Source organism: Notolabrus celidotus, chromosome 23, assembly GCF_009762535.1.
Source record: "Notolabrus celidotus isolate fNotCel1 chromosome 23, fNotCel1.pri, whole genome shotgun sequence".
Classification (NCBI taxonomy): domain Eukaryota; kingdom Metazoa; phylum Chordata; class Actinopteri; order Labriformes; family Labridae; genus Notolabrus; species Notolabrus celidotus.
Genome location: NC_048294.1, coordinates 21559680 through 21583847, shown reverse-complemented (window position 1 = coordinate 21583847; position 24168 = coordinate 21559680). Strand labels below are relative to the sequence as shown.

The window sequence follows — 24168 nt, the reverse complement described above, 5'->3', positions numbered from 1 at the left end:
CCCGTGTGACAACCAACCCCGTTCTCCCCTACCCGTATTCAATCCCGTCAGTTATATGCATTTTGTTGCTGTGGAAAATATAATTTAGGGGGAAAAAAATATTTGGCATTGTTTTTCACATAAGAGTAATAATGTTTTTTTTTATTGATGAATCGACAATTGATCGTTAACATTTCCAAAAATCGACCATGGGAAATACTTAAAATGTACATCCCTACAATGTCTACATGTTTTATCTCACTAGTGGTGGTCTTGTTTGCTTTTTATTGATCATAAAGAGGCATCAGAGTCGGTTTCTCAACCACTAAAAAACTCCTTACTGGAGCTTTAATCAAATAAAAGCAGCACGTTACTATAAAGTGAGGTGAATAAATGTGAATGTTTTTAAACATTTTTACTGTATATTTCCATTTAGTGTTTAGTAATGTGAATTTAGTTGGACTGTTTTCAAGTAATATTGCAGTAAGCACTATTTTGACCCTGAAATGAAAGACAGAATAGTAACTATATAATATTTATCTTATAAATAACACATTATAAAATGTCTTGCTACAACTTTTCTCACCAACACATCTTCATGAGGTGAACCTGTGCACACTGCGAGGTCGATTATTAATGCCTGAAGGACAACGAACAGGTGAATCCATCCATCGACGGTGAGCAGTCTTGACTCGATTACTCAGCACTCAACACAACTTTGTTTTAAAATGGCGGCGGAAGTGTACAGAGACAGGTATGAAATATAAACGATGCCGGATAAACTTATAAGATGTGTTAATGTGTGTAACTCTCTCTGTGTGAGGAGAGTGTAGAGAGGCTGTGAGAGCAGGATATGTCTCTCCCTCCTCGGCTGATTCTGTCGCACTTCAGGAAGCGGTGAGTGAACGTCAGCAGCGAGTCCACTTTGCGAGTTAGTCCGGTTCTACGTCCTTTTATTTATTCCCCATCCTGTCAAAGCGGAATATATGTGCTTCAATCCCGACTCATGACACCACGCTGGGGCTGTGTGTGTGCATGAGACTGCGGTGAGAAGGTGATGGTGGTCCAGGACTAACTCAGCATCATCATGGACCGCCCCGGGCAGCGGCGGCTACCTGCCACCCACCTGTAGCATCAACCGGCGGCAGCATGGCGAACACGACCCACGGTGCCCAGGACCGGAGAGAAAGCCACTGTGGTAGGTTTCTAGCACATGCTGTCACAGGTGTTAACACACACACACTTCATGAACTCTGCCCTGATGCTGTGAAAGCTGTTCTCCCTTCATACCAAACCTCGTTTAAAAAAAGGTCAAATAAAATAAATCCTCAATTATTTTGTATTGTATTAGCTATTCAATATCACACAATGCATTTTCCTATTAAATCCAAACCTGTCTTTAATTCGGCATTCATATCATACATCATAACCCAAGATTTAGAAAGTGAAACCTATCACCAACAACCTGTTTTTAATGATACTTTAAGTCAATTTCAAACTCATAATGTAATATCACACAACTAATGAAACATATCATGTAGTATTATTCAAATCAATAAAACCCATCTTCAATTCGGCATACATATAATTGCATTTTAACACATTTTAATTTTTAGAAATGAATAATATGATGAAAATCGAGCATTAAACCAAACCCCACTCAACTTCATAGCAATTAAAGTTGCATTGTTAAATATAGCATCTTTCTTATTTTTTGAACTTAATTTAACATTTCATTATTAAACCAGTAAAACTAGTCTTCAATTCGGCATACATTAAATTCAATTTGAAGACATACAAAATTATTAGAAATAAACAATATATTGACAATCGAGCATGTAACCAAACTTCATCTGAGAGCAATCTAAGTTGCATGCATGCATCGTTAAATATTGCACCTTTCTTTTTATTGTAGCTTTGATCAATGAAACCAGTCTTCAATTCGGCATGCATATAATTTGAATACATTTTTAGTTTTCCATAATAAAAGCACAATATGAAGGGAGCATATAACAGAACAAAACTGCATTTAACAGCTGTTAAAGGTCCTTATCACGTTATGTTGCATTTTGAAGATAATTACTTGTTTAATACATTTATTACACTAAATGTAATTAGTACAACAGGTGTATGATTAAAAAGTAAATGTGCAAACATACTAAACTGCATTCATCAACAGTGTAAATTGCTTTCAGTGAATGATGTGGAACCAGTCTTTAATTTGGCATTCATAATGTTAAATCTGTGATAAAAACAAATTAAACACCATATAACACTTGCTGAGGGAGAATTTATGGACTCATTTTACACAGGCATGATGTCAGATTTGTTTTATTGTTTTAATTATATCCATGAAGAAGTTTTTCCACCTCAACAACGGTCATGAAATCAAACCTTTGGGTGCCCAGTGCAAGTAAAGCTGACCTGAAAGGAGGCGCTGGATTTATGTAGGCCAGAAAATCAGAGACAACTTAAGTATTTGTCATGTGCTCGATCTTATGTTCATTACACCGAGCATTGCAGTCCATAAGGCTTCTTTGAATTACAGATATCACTTATTGTACTTATTAGTGATAATTTAACGACCTGCAGAACGTGTTTGTGTGTGTGCACGTTGATGGGTGGTGCTGACAGTAACAACAGCCTTGATGAGGTTTATGCATGACTTTGCTGGTGTGGCTCCACACTTCAATGCTGGAGTCATTAAAAACCTGATGAGTGACTTTAAATCCAGCTCTCTACAAACACAGCGTCCACTTTCCCAGCGGTGCATCGAGGTAATAATAATGAGTTTCCACAGAGGGTGACATGTGCCACTGACCTGTGGTTGTAGATTATTTCCACAGTGGCACAGGAACAACCTGTTGCTGTGTTTTGGGACAAAGTCTAGCAGCCGGGCTCACATGACAACCTGCAGGTCAGGGTTTAGAGCTTTCTAAGAACCTGGCTTTGAGCTTGAAAGGAAAACACCATTTTTTCTCTGTGCTGTGTTTCACTTAAGGATATATTCCCTTCACATCACCCTCATGTACCTGTGTGTAAAACAACGATGCGTAGAGGATTCATATCGTTCTAACTGCAACAAAAGAAGTCCAAATGTCTCGATCCAGCAGCTCGATTAGTGCAGCCTGAGAGCTTAGACACACTAGCTTTAGCTTAGCCTCCCAGCTGGTGTTAGAGTATGAAGTAGCCTTGCTGTGGCCCTGCTCACATTACAGCACAGACTCCTGTTACAGGCTGGTCACTGAGGGATTAGTTTCCACCTCTAAAACCTTCAACACCCATTTCTCTGATCCCAGCATCGATAAACAGAACCATTCAGTATATTTATTGTTTGTATTGATCACTGGGACTGTATTCGGATGGTAGACGTCATCGTTGATATCAAACCTGAGACATGTATGAATGTGTAAACACCAAAAAAAGCACCACTGTAATATCTAACTGTCATTACAGTGATCTGGAGTTCTACTTTCCTCTGTGTCTGTTTCCTGTTACTGTTTTTAATCAAATGGCACTTAAAAAAAATACAGGTTTGATGGTTTATGGGTGCAAATTTACAAAGAGCATGCATGCCCTGCAGAATGAATGAAGACCAGCTCAAATAAAGGGCTATACAAAAGGAAGATACACATGCATAAAAACTAGAAGTGGTGACGTTAATTACACACTTTCAGTCGTACATTTTTTAAAGTGCATGTTTAAATTTCCATTAATTTTCATTTTAAAAACAGTTTTTAAGTCCATTTGAAAAATACAAAGCAGTTCCTGGCAGTTTCTTGATTCTGGAATCAAATAAATTCAATGATATCGACTTATGACCCCGACTTATAGATTTATTCTTCACATTTACACTACCAGCCAAAAGTTTGGAAACACCTTCTCGTTCAAGGATTTGAATTTATTTTAATGATTGTAAACACTGTAGATTAATACTGAAGACATCAAAACTATGAAAGAACAAATATTGAATTATTGAATGAACAAAAAAGTGTTAAACAAAGCAGAATATGTTTTATATTTTAGATTCTGTAAAGTAGCCCTTCTTTTTCCTTCATGACAGCTTTGCACACTCTTGGTATTCTCTCAGTCTGCTTCATGAAGTGGTCTCCTGGAATGGTTTCTAATGAACATGAGCCATGTCAAGAGTTCATTTGTAGAATGACTTGCCTTCTTAATGTGTTTGAGACCATCAGTTGTGTTGTTCAGAGGTAGGGTTAGTACACAATGGATAGCCCTATTTGACTACTGTTGTAATCCAGATCATGGTAAAACCAGATTATTTCATAGTTTTGATGTCTTCAGTATTAATCTACAATGTTGAAAATAATTAAAATACATAAAAAACATTGAATGAGAAGGTGTGTCCAACCTTTTGACTGGTAGTGTATACTGCACAGCTACACCAGTGTGCTCTGAAACCATGACTCAGAGGGAGTAGACAGCTTTTGTGTACTTCACTGATATTTCATTTAAGTTTTATGCATAGTGCGTACTATTTTTGACTTGTTTACAACGCCGTCTGGGAGTTTATTCAAAGTGAAATGGCAGCAGCAGGAAACAGGGAGACTCTGCAGCAGCCTAACTATGGTGTCCTGAAGGGGACAAGGTAGCATGCAATAAAAAAAGCATGATTAAGGACTTTAATTACATTGTGATAACTGTAGACAGCTCTAACAAGAAACCTTATCTAAAACCATACAGTGAATAAAAAATGTACTGCCTGTCACTTATGTATTTGTGAAAAAAAAAACATTATTAGGACTAAAGATCTTTATTTTTCCATCTTTTTCACATCTAAAAAAATTAAGGCATTATGGGGAAAAATGCTGTCATTTTGTATTATTATTATACATTTAAAACCAAATTTTTATTTATTATAAATTATTAAAATTTGACTTGTTTTTTTGGGGGCACTGGTGGCCTAGCGGTCTAAGCGCCCAACTTACAGAGGCTATAGTCCTTGTCCCTTAGGTTGCTGGTTTGATTCCTGACTGCGACTATTTACTGCATGCCCCCCCCCCCTCTCTCTCTCCTCACTGTGTTTCCTGTCTCTCTTCAGCTGTCCTTTCATAAAGGCAAAAATGCCCAAAAAATATAACTTTAAAAAAAGAAAAACAGTTTCATCAGACTTAAAATATTTATTTACACCCAGTTATTTTTCTCACATATTCATACTTCTAGGATTGTGCAGGATACTTTTTTTTTTTCCATTTTTGTCATATTAACTGCCAGCTTTAAAAAAAACATGATAGTTTAAGTGGCAGTGTTAAAGCTTCTTTTATATCTTAAAATCTAGATTTAAAGGGAAAATACAAGGACTTTGGAACAACCAGGAACTGAGGGTGTTTGTCTTCTGACATGACTTCTGGTGTCAGGATGCAGAATAAAACGTGTAAAAAAGGAATGAAAGTGAAAGTAAAATGCCATAAAATACAAATTCCACAGTGGACATGTTATCTAAGAATAAGGAGAATAATCATGTAATGCATGTTATTTGCTTTATTTATGCTGTCTTATTATTTTCCTCAGGAGTGGGGTTTAAAGGGTAATTGATCAAATTTGCAAAAAAGTTGAAGACGTTGGTTGAATTTGTGTGAAATGCTAAATCGCAACCTCCTAAAGGGATTGACTTACTTCTTAGGACTGAGGTATTGCAACGTTTTATCACCTACAGTTGTTTTTGCATGTGTCAGCAATCGTTAATATCTATTAATGTTTACTATGTGGCTAATGGATCGATAGTGGATGTGTTCGTGATGATACGTATCTACTCAACCAAAAATTAACATTTCATGAAGCCACCAAACGTTACAACGTGCATGGCAACTTTTTAAAAGCTGCATCAAACCCGGGCACTGCAGGCAGCAACAAAAAGACAATTGTGAAAATGTATTTCATGCAAACACATTAAAGCTCTTCTTCTTTTTGCAGGCGTGTCTGGAGGAGCCATAGTGGAAAATGGCTGCGCTGTGAACAATCCGTCTCCCTCTGACCTCCACGCTCAAACCAACAACCACTGCCATGTTCCCAGCATGCTCAGCGAGTCCATCCTCCCCACTTACACGCCAACCTGCTCCTCCACACCCATCTACTACAGCAGCCCCCAGAAGAGCTGCTCAGACCTGAACCAGGACTGCCACAGTTTGTCCTCACAGGACTCAGGGATCCCGACGCTAGAGATCAACCCCCCAGAGCCGATCATCCACAACCACCAGCGCGCGGGCAACAGAGGCCTCATCCTGGACTCCTCTGATGATTCACCTGCAACCCTGCCTTTGGATAACCATCCATCTGACAGCAACACCATCCTCCGTAAGTCCTCTACCTTCCCTCGCAGTGGGTACGACTCCATCCGCCTCTTCAGCCCCGCCCTCAGGTTATCCACCACCACGGGGGGCGGAGCCTTGAACCGCAGCGATGACATCTCTGTGTGCAGCGTGTCGAGCATGAGCACCGAACTATCCGTCTCCAATGAAGACATCTTGGATTTCACTGTCACCTCAGACTCCAGCGCCATTGTTACCTTAGAGACTGATGTCAGCAACTCAGCTCACTTCTCAGATGTGACCCTGTCATCGTCACCGGGGAACTCCAGAGACCTTTGGAGTCCAGGGTCAGGGGTCAGTGAACAGGAGGAGGATGGGAGGCAGAAGAAACTGGGACCTCTAGCAAGTTTATTCAACAGGTGAGCACACACACAGCTCAGTTTGTCTGTCTTTACAGGAACACTAGTTTCCACTAGAGGAGTTTCATTATCACTATTTTGCTTTTATTGTTTGATATTTTTCAGCCTACAGGGAAAAATCTACAAAAAAGTTCTTGTTTTTCCACCTGACATGCCAAAATGTTGTTGCTTTATCACAACAGGTGATCTGCATGGGGCATCTAGCTTTTAAATGTTGAAGAGATGTGCAATGAGACAAAACTAAGATAATACAGAATGACTTCTGCAAGATCCAGCTGCACGTATCTGTGAGGGTATGTGGTAACTTAGAGCTTGATCCAAAAGGCAACTTGACTTGGTAGAGATTAGGGATTGGTAGAGATTAGGGATTAATTGGCATTGTTTTTGACATGGAAAACGTTAACGTTTTGTTAATGATTAATCAATAATTGATTGTTAACATTTCCAAAGATCGATCACAGAAAATACTTGAAGTTTGCATCCATAGCAGAGATACTTAGAGGACGTTTCATTTCTTCTCCGTACAGCTTCTTTAGCTCTGACCAGACTGGGAATAGAGCTAGAGCTAACTAAAAGCTTCTACAAGTCATTGGTATGCTAATAGTACTCACAGGGGGTTGTTATCATTATCTGTGGCCATTGGGGTCACATGATCCCTGGTGTGAGAGGGCAGTACGAGAAGGTTCATATTCAGTATGAGACCTAATATTTGTCCATGGACTTAGTACCTAACCCTAACCTTCAACCCTGTTTGCTACCTTTCACCTCGTACGAACACTTGCCCTAACCCTAACAACCCGGGCTCTGTTCAACCCAAACCCTTGGACCTCTTTAAGCCACTTCTCAGCCTTACTTAAAGTCAGCTATTACACAAGTATAATCCTTCACATATACTTATGCACTCAAGTCACATTACTGTCCAAGCAATGTCTAAGCATGTGGTTCTGCAGCAGAAGAAGACTCAGTAACTAGCTAGCCTGTACCACACTTTAAGGCTCATACAGCAGAGCAAATCAGGGCAGAGATGGTAGATGAAAGCGAGGTGCTGTAGCTGCACCAAATAAAAGTTTGCTCGCCATTTTGGGAGTTTTTTGAATGGTCACGTAGAATCACACGCAGAAGAAGACAGTGAGTTTTCGTTTAAGTAGAAGCTAGTGATGCAGACACAACCTGACTTTTAACATTAGAAATGAATGGGCAATCTATAAAGCATGTTGCAGACTCTAATGAAAGCCCCGTTGAAGCCTCACAGAAGTAGACACTCCTTAAAGTTGCTTCACAAATCTGACTTGGGTAAGAGTTCCTTCGTTCCTGATTGGCCGACACAGCATCTGTGTTTGTAAAAACAACATTGCTTGTTGCAATAGTGACTTCTCAGTTCTCTGTGTGGGGATGTTACTTCCTCTTCCACAGGTACATGTGTAGTGAGGACAGAGCAGACAGGCCAGTTCAGCACCTGGACTTTTCTACTGCAGAGCCATGCTGTTGTAATACGTGAAGAGTGTGGTTTATCATTGTCTTGCTGAAATATGTAAGGTCTTCCTGAAGACGTCATTGTCTGGTTGGCAGCATATGTTGCTCCTAAACCTGTATATATTGTTCAGCATTAATGGAGCCTTCACAGATGTGTAAGCTCTCCATGCCATGGACCCATATGATCCCCATACCATCAGGGATGCTGGCTTTGAACTGTGAGCTGATAACAAGCCTGGTGGTCCCTCTCCTCTTTAGAGCGGAGGACACAGCGTCCATGATTTCCAAAAAGAATGTCAGATTTTGATTCATCAGATCACAGGACAGTTTTCCACTTCCACCCAGTCCATCATAAACGGGCTCAGGTCCAGAGAAGTCTCTGGTGTTTCTGGATCATGTTAAGATATGGTTACCTCTTTGCATGGTTCAGTTTGAACCTGCATTTGAGGATGCAGGGATGAACTGTGTTCACAGACAATGGTTTTAGAAGTGATATTGAGTCCTTGCAGTGATTTCCACTACAGAGTCATGTCTGTTTTTAATGCAGTGACTTCCACTACAGAGTCATGTCTGTTTTTAATGCAGTGACTTCCACTACAGAGTCATGTCTGTTTTTAATGCAGTGATCTCCACTACAGAGTCATGTCTGTTTTTAATGCAGTGACTTCCACTACAGAGTCATGTTATTTTCAGTTAAATGTAGTTTTAAATAATTTGCTAACCATTAGTGGAAACATTAGCACGTCAGAAGCGTTACTCCAAGAGAGCAGAGGATCGTCAGTGGTGATCAAACAAACACACAAGCGCTCTGTTTGTAAACACACAAGGACCTCCTTATTTACATACAGTAGTAGTAGGCTGGGCTTTGCTTTCTTAACATATTGATGATGTGTTTGTCCTCAATAACACAAAGACCTTCTCATCCCTGCTTTGACACATTCTAGTTTTTTATTGAGCTCCACTTGTCCCTTTTAATGAACAGTGTCACAGCAGCTCGTCAAACTGTCACGTTTTTAATTCTGGAAAAGGCTGCTTCAAGTCAGCTGTAACCTGACACCTGCTGGGATGTTTTAGGATGTGCGTATGAGTATAATTAGATGAGATACAAGTTTTTGTTCAAGCTGTGAGAGCTGCTTTTATAATGAGATAATAAAGACTGTTATTATAATTACATAGTTAGGTAATAAATTCCAAAGACAAGGCTGTAAAGTCCTCAGAGGCTTGTTACATAACAGCACCGGTGTTGCACATGGGAATAAGTTTTCCTTCCGTCAATGAAATGGGCGGTTATTGTCATGTAGGACTCCGTGGTACATGAAGTTCAACTTTTACGGCGTAGCGTTAGAGTGCATCCTCCACCATTGATGTCAGGGGACAGGTGTGTAGGAGAAGAGAGACGGTCAAAGAAGGCAAAAACTCCCAAACACTCTCTAACTTGCTGAAAAATATATTTAATTTCATTGTTTAATCGGGTTGTATATTTTTTAAAAGGGTGTGGCTGCAAACCTGCAAATAATTGACATCATCGTATCAGGTGTGCAGCAGTAGACGTAACTGAAAATAAAAAAGCCTAACTTCCTGTCTACGAGTAAACAAAACAAAGGATCAACACGGAAGCAACAATTGACTGTAAAGTGTCAGATAGAAGTTAAAGAGACTTTAAAGTCCCAAATAGACAATAAAAAACACAGAAATGTGACTATCACAACAGCATGTTGTTAAAGTAGGTAAATCACAACAGCATGTTGTTAAAGTAGGTAAATCACAACATCATTTCTGACAGTGCTAACAGGAAGCAGGTCTGTAATGTAAGATGAGATTTTTGTGAAGTTTTAGTTTGTAGATTTTTATTTTTCTTGGTTGTGGTTATTTGTATAATTTGATTTAAATTTACAATAAATCTATATCAAACTGTGTTCTGTGTATCAGTTTATAGAGTGTTGTTTTGAGTACTGCCCCTTTAAGATTACTTAGAGTTTCGGGCAGAGTGATGTTTGATGTCACTCGTCTCAGCTGTGTTTACATTCCGCTCCAAACGTATTTAAGCCCCGCCTACCTCTCAACCTGCGACATGATTGGCTGTTCAATGCCGTCTTCTTCTGTCTAACGTTGGGTGGAAACTAGCATTTAAAGCTCATTAGCGACCTCTCCCTTCACAGTGGTTAGGGGTGTACTTACATGTTTATATATATATATATATATATGGATTTTTTTCAAACATTTGTTATATTTATATTGAGAAAAATGATATCACTATAATTATCGCCCCGCCCTAGATCTGAGCATCAAAATCTGGAAAAGCTTCTTCTTCTGTTTGTTTTTAAAAGTGGCCATTGCATATCTGAGCCTCTTTGCACCTCTGTTATCAGGGTTCATGTTACCTTTGTTCATGTCTATAGCGCCACCATGAGGACACAGAAAGTACTGACAGTGCGGATGAGTCAAACCGACAGGGATCGGTATCTCAAACCAAAATATTATTCAATATTCAGGGGGAACTAGTGCTTCATTTATCGAATAGTTCCCCCTCCCTTCTGCTCTCTGACTCGCTTCCTGTGCAGAGTTGTTGCTTACTTACGTTCTTTTATTTTGAAGAAGTTCCTCACAGAGCTCTGATGGCTGAAGAGGTCTGTTTTCACAGAGATTTCCCAGCACCTGATATCAACTCTTTCTTCTTTGTAGTTATGAACTAACGGCTCTCCTCGGGGCTGCATCCGCCGTGTGGCAGATTGACGCAACTACAGCCAGACCCCTGTGAAAATATGTAAAACAAATTGTTTTTAAGAAGAGATAACAGTTGCATGAGGAAAGACTCTCTGTGTGTGAACCATGCAAGCTATTCCTTTTTAGAGGAAATGTTGTGCATGTTCAGTACAGTTTCCTCTTCATTCTTTGCAGAACTTTTGTTTATGTGGCTGCAAAAAGAGGTAGAGACACGAAGTAGGAGATATGAGATACCAGATCCTGCAGGAGGAAGATACAGTATGTGAGCAGATCTGAAGCTAAAGCGTCTTCACAAACTGATCAGTGTTTCTGGATGTGTGTCTCAGTGAATCTCTGTGGTTGTTTGAGCAGTCGGAGGTGAAGAGGGTGTGTCGTGATGAAGTGACGCTGTTTCACACCCTCCATTAAACAACTTTTCTTTGACGGTCATGAAGATGAGACAGATTTCCTCCCCTGTGATGTGTTCACAAATCCTCCCCCTTTCCTTATCTCCCTCCGTTGTCTCTCCTCCCTCAGTCGCAGAAGTTACTCATTCCCTCGGTGCCCTTCAGACTTCTTTTCCTCACACCCATTCCTCCCATTCCTCCCCTCCCATGTGTGAAGTCAGGCCTCTGCATGCCTCTTCCTCCTCAGTCTGCGTGAACATACTATGTGGATGGGACTTCCCTCTCCACTTTGGATGAACACTATGGAATCTGTGTGGACTGAGGCGGAGCGTTGACTTCTTCAGGGTTTCTTTCCTCTCCTTTATTCAAACTTTCAGCTGATTCTTCTCTGATTTTTTTTTTTGCGGAGGAGGATTTTAAATCAGAGTTTTAAGGATGGCGACCCCTTCACTGCTTCTGTACATTGATAGGTAAGATAACTTGGACACAATACTCCTCAGAATGATTCGTTTGATGCTTCACGTGTTTTTTTTTTGTGTCTGCCAGTCAGAAGCAGATTTAAAAGTTTGCCTTCTCTAAAACATCCTGCTTTGACTTCTTTTCTGCGCCTTTATGATGGGGGAGAACTCTGCTGTCCTCTTCTTGTACTAGCTTGTTTGGTATTTCAGTGCCAGGTCTCCTCTTTGTATTTGAACCCTTATCACCTCTTTGCACACAAGCGTTTCGAAATCCTAAATATTCTCTCTCTGTTCACTCGACTGAAACGCTCAAAGTCTGAACTCCACGTCCGAACAGGCTCCTCTGCAGCCCTCATAGATGTTCCACTGTTCCACTTGAGCAGCCGACCATAGCTGCAGCCATTCAGCTGTCACATTGAGCACATTCGCTTGCTCTGAATGCAAATCTTTGCTTTGTGGATATTTGTTTGCAGGCTTACAGGAGAGCTGAAATATGATGTTTCAATGAAGTCTGCAGGAAAAGTTGCGTCTCAGTGTTGTTGAAGTTTGGCCTCTGCGCTCTAATCTGTGCAGGATTGTTTTATGGTGGTTCAGGGGTCACTCAAGGTCATCGCTTGCTTGCAGTTCAAAGCCAGGTCACAGTTTCCTCTCTGCTGCGCAAATGTTATTGTTTGATTTAGATTTTAGCTGCTTTGAGGTCACATTTCTTATTTGGCTGAAACTCCAGTCCTCTTATTCGTCACAGAAACTCTTCCAGATTCAAGAACACGGATAGATACGCCCACAACAAAAACAGACCTTTATTTTCCTCATTTTCTTCTCCTTCTGTCTCTTTTTCAAGAATCAAGAATAAATCAGTGATCGTCATTTATAGTCCAACCCATTTTTCCTCACCTTTTTTTGTGTTATGTAGTCTATACCTGATAACTTCATTTGATTATTGCTTTCAAAATCTACATTTTTCTTTTCTGTTATGTTCTGTTTAATACTTTTATATTTTTGTCCTGTTGCATTTAAAATAAAATAAAATAAAAATAATAATAATAAAATAAAATTGAATAAATCTGCGCTCACAGACTTTCTTGCACACAATGCAAACATTGCTGCAACCCTCATCGTTTCTGCTTCTGTACATAATAATATGATAACTTTATGTAGATAGCACCTTTAAAAACGGATGTTTACAAAGTGCTTTGACAAACAAAGCATGGCAGAATTCAGGAGGATGACAGGATAATAATACTTTATTTACATAGTACTTTTCAATACAGGTAACAAAGTGCTTTACAGTGGGCAATAAAAACAAGAAGAAGTGCAAAGCAAAATGAAATGATAAAAAATTAAATGAAATTAAAACTTAAAAACACAAACTTATAAAGCAGACCCTTAAAGTCAGAGCTAAAATTAAATAAAATCACACAATGAAAGCTTTCCTGTAAAAATGTGTCTTGAGTAATGACATAAAACAATAAACCCTTAACAGATGGAGAGGAGGGTAGAAACTCTAACAATGCAAAAAAACAAAATATAACGCAGAAGATTAAAAATAACAAATTAAACAGAATAAAGTGAAACTGTAGACCGATACATCTTTGTTATAGAGGTATTTTTATAAATAAATAAAGGCATTAAAGTACAATGAAAATATTTTAAGAAGAAGACAACTTCACACCAGAGAAGATAGAAAAGGATAGATTAAGAACATTACAATAATGAAACAATAAATGGTCAAATTAATAAATAAAATAGATAAATGAAAATAAATGGCAGTTAAAGGATGAAGTGAGTTTTAAAGATAAAAAAAAGTATCACGATATCAATATTGTCGATATCGATAACTATTGTATTAATATCAAATCATTATTTAATTTAAATTTAAAGGCAGATTTTTGGTCCTAAGTGAAAGTTGTTAGCTTGTATCTGGATTTCGTTCTCTAATAAGCTTCTTGAATCCCTCATTTTTGACGGTGTTAACAGGAAGCAGGTCTTTTGTGTGAGATGAGATTTACATGATGGTCACAGTGGACATTGGACGTGTTCGATATAACAGTTAATGCCAGGGTGACGCAGTGATAGACTAGCGACTCGGCTTTGAGTTTCTACGTTTCCTCAGTGTCGCTGTCGCTCGGGTCAGCTGTGTTTACATTCCGCTTCAAACGTCTTTAAGCCCCGCCTACCTCTCACCCTGCAACATGATTGGCTGTTCAATGCCAAGACTAGCGTTTAAGGCACTTAAAGGCGAACACTTGTTATATTTATATTGAGAAAATTATATCACAATAATTGTCGTTATTGAATTATCGCCCAGCTCTATTTAAAGCACCCTGTTATCATCACTTTTTTCTTTGCATGCTCTTTCATCAATGAAACATTTTTTTAGCACTTCTACGTCTGTTGCTGTTTTTGATTTGTTCTATAGTAAATAGAGTTAGCTTATTGAAACAGGAGGAGGAGTTTGTAGTCTTTGTGTGCAGGACTGACCCCTATGAGAGTCTCACAGATCAGTTTCACCATCGATAAAGTCCCTTTAGAACTGATCAGTGTCGTCGGCTTAAGAAGCCTGATCTGATGCTTGTTTGAGATCTCGTGTTGCACGTGATTCACCCACGTATGCTTTCAAGTGCAGCAAAGAAACGAGGAACGCTTCTCTCTGTGTCGGGACTTACAAATTAAAGCGCTCCTGTTTAATGTCAGGTAAGTTTATGTTGAGACAACCAAGAGTCAAGCAGATAAAGGTGATTTGATGACGTGTTTTGTGAAAAAGCTGTACTAGAATACAAAGTAGTAACCTGGGTAGTAAAGGAAGGTTGATAAAGGACGCCTCATTTTGGTTAAACTGCACATGTAGGGATATTCAGCTGTGCTTTAATGTGTTGTAGAATCGTTTAAAAGTCAAGACTGTGCAGTGGATTAAACTAAAACAAAGTGTTTCACTGTTTTATACTCTTTACACCCACATCAGGTGCAAAAACCGTGATAAGACATCTGTAATCACGTGTCTGTTGTTGTTACTGTAGGCTGAGAATTGCATCCGTCATGAACAAGTCCTAAAGCTGATAAAAGTTTTACTATCTGACTTTGAAGTCCAAATAAAAGCATTTTCTTGTCGTCTCTTCACAGGTCAGAATCATATTTCTTTTACTTCCCTCTTGTCTGCTCCCCTCAGTGTTTCTTTCTGAGTTGATCCCTCGTCAGTCCTTGTGTTTCCTGTGAGTGAAAACCTTCCCCTTTAGATGCCCAACCTCTCCTGTCCTCCATCATCGTTTCTCTGTTTTCTCTCCCTGAAAAGAACTTTAACACAAGGCTGCTGTTTGCTTTGTCACAGTGCGTCCGAACACGCCTATCATGTGCTGGCTTTTGACATCTGTGTTGCCATTGCACTTCCTCCTCAAAGCCTGGAGTCAGCCACAGAATGAGGACATACCTTGCAGTATCTGTTTGCAGAGTTGAAAATATGCAGCATGCCGTAAGACGGAGGTGTGAACATTGTAGAGTCATTCTAAGGTGCATTCCCGTGCTCTCCGACTGCACATGTGCATGCAACAGAAAAGTGTGCAGGCTGAGAGTTAACAGATAACCTGGCGTACTGCATGCAGCAGAGAGGCGAGGTTAATGTGTGTGTGTGCTCAGCTGGGTGTGATCAGCTGGTCACGCTGCAGCGGACTCGTGCTTCTGTTTATCACACATTGCATAACAGACGAGAACAGTGATAAAACATGCACACACGCAGCTTAATTATCTTCTACACATCTTAAATATCTGAGGAATGCTTTTTAGAAGCTTTGTGTGTTTTTTTTAATTTTTTATTTAAAAGTGACCAAATTTAAAAAAGAGAGACAGTTGAGAGACCAACAGCTTTGGCCCGGTTAGAGAGTTTGTCCCACTTGCTCACAGCTGACTTATAAAGCAACAAATACGCCTCACAACATGGCAGCTTTCTGAACAATCAGGCACTTTAAACTGTGCAGTTCTAATAATAATAATAATAATAATAATAATAATAATAATCGCAATAATAATGATAATAATAATAATGATAATAATAATAAAATAATACAAGAAACAATATTATTGTTATTATTATTATTAATAAAAATAATGATAAATAATTAACAATAATTATTAATAAATAATAGATAATAGTAAATAAGAATACATAAATAACCATAGATAATACTAATAAAAATAACAATAATTAGTATTCATAATAATACTTCTAATAATACAGGTACATAATACATCATATGCAATTATAAATAATAATAATATTTTACGCTACAAAGTGCTTTACATTGTAAAATACTCAACAATAATGAACAAAAAAAGACAGGGATAAAAAATTATACATAATTAACAATAATTAATAATACATTTAAATAATAAGAATAAACAATAGATAATAATACCAAATTAACCATGACTAATAGTTATACTTATAATCATAACTATAATTATTATTCATAATTATACTACTACTAATAAAAATACATAAAACAAGAAGAAGAAGAAGAAGAATCAATACAGAAATAATAATAAATAGAAAAAGAAATAAAAATAATTATAGTTCATTTTTTATAACACATCAAAGCGGACGTTACCAAGTGCTTTACATTGTGAAATACTCAACAATAATGAACAAAACAAGACAGGGAGACTTACAGAATTAGCAAGACATACAGAATTTAAGAAGAACTTAAAGCAACAACTGAGTAAAATAATACAAGACAACCTACTAAAAACAATATAACAATTTTAAAAAGTGAAGAGAAAAAAATAGAAATAAAAAATGAGGATGGAATTAAAGAAAGATAGAAATAGAGCATCATGGATAATATAATTTATATTTTACCCTGCTATGGGGGATTTTTCAGTACCGAAATGTAGAATAGATATTTTGCAACAAAACGACTTTGCAGAAAACCTCAGTTACCCCAAACTTTGTTCTCTGCCCCATAGACTCTACAAAACAATCTGTACCTGTCAGTAACAACCTTTACATGATCCAGTATGAAGTTACAGAGAGCAGACTGAAGCCCACATTGTTGTTATCTTGATGGAGGAACCCAGGAGCCTGCAGCAGACATGCTCTGTTATCAGCTGATGAAGCCTTCAGTCTGCTGCCTGCAGCTGTGTCTGCTCACAGTTTGGCAGCTTGTTTCCTGTCCTCTCCGCCCTGCAGGGAACCAGAGAGGTCAGGACCGACTGAGAGGGTCAAGGGTCGGTTTTAGAGAGACTTCAACATCTCCAGGGTCCACAGAGAGAGACAGGAAGGGCGCGTGGTTTCAACACAACTTATTTAACACTCCTCTTATTGACCGGTGAGTTCATCATTGACGATGAGATGTAGCCCTGACAAATGGAGGACGTGGACTCTTTGATGTCACAGCCTGTTTGTGTCACGTGACCTGGCCTGGAGAAGAGTTCTATCCGACCCTTTTATTCACGTCTTTTCACAGCTTCCCTCTATTCAGACCTCTAATTAAAGCCCCCTCTAATTAAAGCCCCCGCTAACAGCTCTGTGAAAGCAAATGAAAGGAGCAGCTTACTGAGTGGCACAGTGGAGCCTGCTGAATGGAGAGGGAGGGCTTTCTGAAGCTTTACATGTGCTGTTTACACACTAGGTGATTTCAGGCGCTGGAGTTTCAGTGCAGAGCAGGAAGTGATGAAGGGAAGGAACTATTCTTTAATGATTTATTTTTCTTTGTAGCAGAGTTAATGGTTGATACCTGCTGTTATACGTGTACACAGACTGTCTGGCTAGGTTATAGACGGATCATGGTTTGGATTCAAATCATGATTCTTCCTTCATATTTTTCAGTTGAACATAGTTTATCTAACTGTTAGTACATTTGATCACTAGCTGGATGTATTTTGTTTCCAGCAACACCTCACAATAGTCGTTTCAAGATTCTCCCACGCATCAAACACTTTATTTCATGTCTTTCTTTTTTTTGTGCCACTTTGTTGTGAAACTATATTTTTGTAAACAAAAGTGTTCAAGGTGATAACATGTTATTACTTTATCCGTTTATAATCAGCATGTAGGAGCTTCTTCATAACCAAGACATGAGGGAGCTGAGCTACAACTACTACTAACCGTCTCACCACTACCATCTCTCTCTCTCTTTCTTCATCTCCCTCTATCCCTCTCTCCAACACGGTCTCAGCAGATGTGTGTCTAACATGAGTCTGGTCCTGCTGGAGGTTTCTGCCTGTTAAAGGAAGTTTGTCTTTGCCACTGTAACTTGCTAAATGCTGCAAAGTGCTGTGCACATGGTCGCACCTTAAGTCTTAAAAAGTAGTATGGGAGGTAGAGCCTTCAGTTATCAGGCCCCTCTCCTTTGGAATCATTTACCAGTCAGGGTCCAGGAGGCAGACACCCTCTCTACTTTTAAGAATAGGCTTCAAACTTCCCTTTTTGATAAAGCTTATAGTTAGAGCTGGCTCAGGCTTTGACCAGCTCTTAGTTATGCTGCCTGTCTCTTACTTTAACTCTCCCTGTCCAATTAAAGTTACTAACCATAGACCTTTCTGGAGTCCCTGAGCTCCCTTGTCTCGTAGGTTCCTCTGGATCTCTGCTGCCGTGGACGTTCCAGACTCCAGCTGCTACAACTACTACTATCCGTCTCACCACTATCATCTCTCTCTCTTCATCTCCCTCTATCCCTCTCTCCAACACGGTCTCAGCAGATGTGTGTCTAACATGAGTCTGGTCCTGATGGAGGTTTCTGCCTGTTAAAGGAAGTTTGTCCTTGCCACTGTAACTTGCTAAATGCTGCAAAGTGCTCTGCTCATGGTGGATTAAGATGAGATCAGACTGAGTCCTGTGTGTAAGATGGGACTGGATCTGATCCTGTCTTGATGATGGGTCTTTGTTAGACCTGCTCTGTTTGGAAAGAGTCTTCAGATAACATTTGTTGTGATTTGGCGCTTTATGAATAAAGATTGATTGACAATTAATCTGTAGGTTGAACATTCAGAGATTCATGTGCTGATTTGGGGGATTTTAGGGATGCCTTCACCTGTAGCGTCTACGGTCTCTACAGTATACTTTTCACTTCTCTTCCTCTTTGGTGGTTCTGGCGGCTCCTTGTCAGGAGCACTGGATTGATTACGATACAGCGCCGCCACCACATCAAAGTGGTGCTGTGGTTAAAAATGACAAACATCTAAGGCGGTATACAATCATGAGATCATGATAAGGCTGCCAGCACACATGAAGCCACACAGGTTTCCTCTTTGTGTTCCTTTCTAAGACTCCTTTGTGGAACCTTTCTTTAGTAGTTTTGCAAGGACACACACTTAGCTCAGAGGAGTAAATGGTAAATGGACTTGTACTTATATAGCGCTTTTCTAGTCTTTCTGACCACTCAAAGCGCTTTTACACTACTCGTCGCATTCACCCATTCATACCCATTCATTCACTGATGGTAGAGGCTGCTATGTAGTGAGGGACCAGCAGTGTTGGCTAATCTCATTTGTTCACATTCAAACACCTCAGAACAACAGAGGGAGCAATTCAGGGTTCAGTGTCTTGCTCAAGGACACTTCGGCATGTGACTGCTGGAGCTGGGATCGAACTGCCAACCTTCCGATTGGTTGACGACCGACTCTACCCATTGAGCCACAGCCGAGTAGTAACCTAATTTATGTATCTGTGTTCCTATTGTCTCTCAGGAGTCTGTTCGCCAGGAGGGTGAAGGACAGTCGTCCGGTGGAGCCGAGAGATCCAGGCTGGAAGCTGTTTGGAAAAGTCCCGCCACGAGAAACACAGACCAAGGACCCCAAGAGAATACAAAAGGTAGAATCCTCATTCTAAGGCTGATAGCATCGTCATGATAAATGAGGCCACCCAGTAACTTCAGACTGAGTTTGAATCGACTTTACCGTATACAGAATAAGCATGAAACAGAAATGGCAATGACTACAGGAGACCAAAGAAATGGAGTATCGGGTTCTTCCATTCAGTGATGAAAACAGGGTTGTTGAATTATGTTGTAGCCATCACAGTCTTCTCATTGATGCTAGAGTATTGGAGCAATTACAGAAAATGTTTACCCTCATAACTAACACTCAAAATAAAATCGCTCAGGTGAAACATGTTGGAATTACCCTTTAAAACACCTTATCCTCAGTTTGTATCTGTTTTGTGTGTTTATTCTTTAAACTGTGGCTGAACTTCAGCAACATTTCACAAGACGACCTTAAAATCAGCTCCTCGCTGCTCCCCGAGGTAAACTTTGTGTTTACACAAAACATCTGAAGCTCATCTCGACCGTGTTCTACCTTCAAATAAATATTTGTTGGATGAACCAACAAGAGTTTCCTTTTTTGTTTGTTTACAGACTGGTTGTTTGGTTGTTTGTTTGTTTGTTTGGTTACCTTTGTATGTTGTTTGAAATGTCTGACACTAATGCTGTCCTGACTTGGTGGAGTAGACAGACATTGTTGAAGTACTGGGTTTAATAGTTCTTTCATAATAACTGATACAGAATCAATTGTATGCAGATGATGACGTTTTCTTCCCCTGATGCCAGCCATTGTTATCGGCCTGTTACCCTCGTTTGGGTTGCTGCAATCATTTCTGGTGTTGTAGGCAGACACGTGAACCACCTGCACAGGTGGTTCAGTTAGTTTCGGGTGTATTGCGCAATCAGTGACACACCACTATGTCTGAAATCTCTATCTGCAAATTCTGGCCTGCATGGACTGTGTTCAGCTTTCTGTTTGATGATGTTTCTGCAGGGTTTGGTGTCTGCAAGAAAATCAGTGTATGGAGAGCAAAAGCAGGCAGAGTGCCATCAGTGGTAATGACATCCCAACTCTGATTGACAGTGATGTAATGATGTTTATTTATCTCTAAAAGTTATGCAAGTGCAGCTGACAAACTGTGCTTTGTCAAAAATAATTAAAGAATGTTTCAGGACAAAGTTAGTGCTTTACACTCAAGATACAAATGCACACGGGCAGATGAAAATGATAATAATAATATTAACTTTATTTATATAGCACCTTTAAAAACAAATGTTTACAAAGTGATTTGACAAACAAAGCATGAGTAACAAAGTAAACATTTAGACTGACAGGGAGGAGGAGTTTAAACAATGCCAAACAGAATACAATGTGAGGTTAAAAAGAATAAATTAAACAGAATGAAGTGGTGTGACAATAGACCAATAAATCAATGCTTAAGAGGTTTTCCAAGGATAAATAAATAAAATAGATTAATAAAAATGGATAAGTAAATAAAAGCATTAAAGGACAATAAAAGTGGTTATCAGAATGAGAAGACGACATCACATCGGGAAACTTTGAAAAAGTGAAAAGGATTAATTAGGAACATTAAAATAATAAATGAAACAAATTAAAAAAAACAAAAAAAAACGATAAATCGTCATATAAAATGATCAAATACAACTATAAATAATTAATTAGTTGGATAAAAACTAATAATGATAATAATAAAATAGAAGCAAAACCAGTTGGAAGGATGCATCACATAAAAGCAAGTCTGTAAAAATGAGTTTTAAGAAGAGATTTAAAAGATTAAAAAAAGAAAATAACATTAGATCATAGAAAAATATGAGGTGTCGGACCTGAGCTGTTAAAAGTGCAAGATATAAAACAGTCAAGTTGTGCTGGAAATGAAAAATAAGTAAATCAATTGAGCCGATAAAACAGAAAACTTGATTCATGATAAAACAAAGTAGGTAAAAATGTCCACTTGTGCGTCAAAGTTGCTTGATACTGTGTCGTGAAAGCCAATTAATGTTAAGGTTTCCCGACTTTATGAAATGCATCAGACATAATCGATCCAACAAACATTTTATCATTGTTACCTTTGACTAATCTTCATCATGATGTTGTTATTTCATCAAACTTTAGACCTGTTAATTACAGGAAAATCACTAGAACATCAGTTTCTTTCAGGTTCATACCGCTGAAGTAAACCAGAGTGACGACTGTGTGTAACTTACTGTTTACAGTGAAGCTGAGACTTACCACTAACAGATAACTGATGCTGCTCCAAGGGGGGGAATGAATTTAGAAATGACTGTTTTTTTGCAGACATACCTAGTGGGATTTCACCTCACTTTTGATGCGAACACAAGTTGCTGATTGGACTGTAAAGGTGACATATCATGAAAAATCGACTTTTTAATGGTTCTCTACCTGAAATACGTGTCACTGGCAAACCCCCTGGAAATGAAAAGAATTCATTCTGCCCCTGTTCTGATTTCTCCACCTTTCTGTAAATGTGTGTGAAACGAGCCGTTTCAGTTTTCAGTGTTTTTCATACGTCACAACGACATCCGGTCTGTAACAGAGTCAGAGCTCGGAGCTTGTTCAGCCCATAGACTGTCTAAAATACAACTCAACCCCTCCTCCATTTTTCATTACCTGCACACATGTGTGCTAACAAGGAGCTTAGGAGGGAGGCATGCTAGTTGTAGGCTGTCTTAATAAACACAAAGGTCAGTTTTACTCCCCACGTCTGCAGATTTGAAGATCTAGTGGATGATTTTCATTTACCATGGATAAGTGCTAGCGCTAGTTAGCATAGCCACATAGCTATATATTCGTCGCTGTGTACCAAGACACACGTTGACATACTGACAAATAAAACAACAAGAAACACTAAATCTGTGACCAATGGTTCAGAAAGGTCCTGCTGCAGGCGCCTCTACATCAGGATCAGATTCTGGATCAAATTCAGAGGGTTGAAGTAACGAGGGTCTGTGAGCAGCCGTGTATATTCAGCCAACATGTTAACATTAGATCAACGTGCTGGACAGCCGAGGCCACATCCACTTCCTGAGGGGGCGTGGTCAGAGAGCTCGTTCTCATTTAAAGGCACAGACACAGAAAACAGCCTGTTCTGAGCAGGGCTGAAAAAGAGGGGTTTACAGGCAGACCAACGTCTGATTTCAAAGTGTTTCTTGAGCAGTAGAATTTAAAGACATGTTTTGGGGACCTCTTAGACCAATATATTTTGATGAAAAAGAGCCTAATATATTACCTTTAAGAAATGACACCCTAAATATCCTGATGATTATTTAGTGGTTTACATTCAAAGGTTATTAGGCCTTCAGCTAGGTGCTTAGGAAGCTTGTGTTTCAGAGCAGCTGTTGTTTAAAGGTCAAATGGATGAGCAAACAGCTTTAATGCCTTTTAGCCGAGCTTATCACTGAACTCTGGGGAAACATTGAGTAACAAGTAATAAGTATTATAACAGTGACTCAGGACGGATAACAGGTTCAGTGTATTATGTAATGACTCTGAGGAGCAGGAGGTGCCTTAATGATCAAGAACATTATGTAGTTAAGTGCTGCAGCCAAGTACATTCTCAGGTGTGTTCTCAAACACCTGCAGCACAATAACCTGAACACTCCCCATCAGTCACATTGAGCTATTTTAAGATCAACACATGATGAGAAAACCAACGACTCAGCGTTTTTTATCACAATCATTAGAAACATGACACAGACAAAAGACAGAACTGACACGACTTTTACATTCAGTTTGGATGTAGGATGATTGGAGGATGACTTTAGGATGCCAGAGCTAACTGTTGAGCCTCCCTGAGGTGTCATAGGCCCAACTTGAGCAAACACCGTTGTAGGGAGGTGCCCACCTTGTGTCATCGTTGATGTATTAGCCGTCCGTTCCCTTTTGTTTTCATGATTGGGTCACGTGGAGCTTTGAAACACCTTTTCTCCTACTTTCTTCTTCTATTGTTTAGAAGTGGACATCTTTTCACTGCTCTCTGCTGTTTTCTTCTTCTGCTATTATTCAGCTGTCAACTTCTTCTTCTGCCAATTCACGCCCATTCACGTTATCCAATTCATGACACGTTCCACTTATGTCATTAGTGCCACCGCAGGAGTCATAAAGTTGTGATGTAGTGAGTCAACCTATTTAAAGCACCGGGTCAGGAGGATGATATATTGCTGTCTCGATATAAGTCCCACCCATAAACTTGTCCAGAAATCATGATATTGATGGCGCCAGTATGGCCTACTGCTCGCCCCATGTATAGAGGCTGCAGTCCTCATTGGTAGACAGGGTTTGAATCCAATCTGCTGCCCCCTTCCTTGTTTCCTGTCCTCCCAAATAAACTAAATAAATATAAACACAAGAATATAGAATTAGAAATATAACTTGTAAAGAAAGATGTCTTGATAGTCACCACTATCATCTCTCTCTCTCTCTCTCTCTCTCTCTCTCTCTCTCTCTCTCTCTCTCTCTCTCTCTCTCTCTCTCTCTCTCTCTCTCTCTCTCTCTCTCTCTCTCTCTCTCTCTCTCTCTCTCTCTCTCTCTCTCTCTCTCTCTCTCTCTCTCTCTCTCTCTCTCTCTCTCTCTCTCTCTCTCTCTCTCTCTCTCTCTTCATCTCCCTCTATCTCTCTCTCCATCACGGTCTCAGCAGATGTGTGTCTAACATGAGTCTGGTCCTGCTGGA

General features: G+C 39.3%; 1 protein-coding gene across 1 annotated transcript in view; it reads left to right on the top strand.

The window, feature by feature from the left end:
- The first annotated feature begins 638 nt into the window (after positions 1 to 638).
- Positions 639 to 24168, top strand: part of tbc1d14 (TBC1 domain family, member 14) — a 59362-nt gene continuing 35832 nt past the window's right edge. Inside the window, exons 1-3 of the mRNA XM_034676238.1 lie at positions 639 to 1177; positions 5914 to 6667; positions 19386 to 19509. Coding sequence (XP_034532129.1) covers positions 1129 to 1177; positions 5914 to 6667; positions 19386 to 19509 — 927 coding nt within the window. The 5' untranslated portion in view covers positions 639 to 1128. The remainder of the gene's footprint in view (positions 1178 to 5913; positions 6668 to 19385; positions 19510 to 24168) is intronic.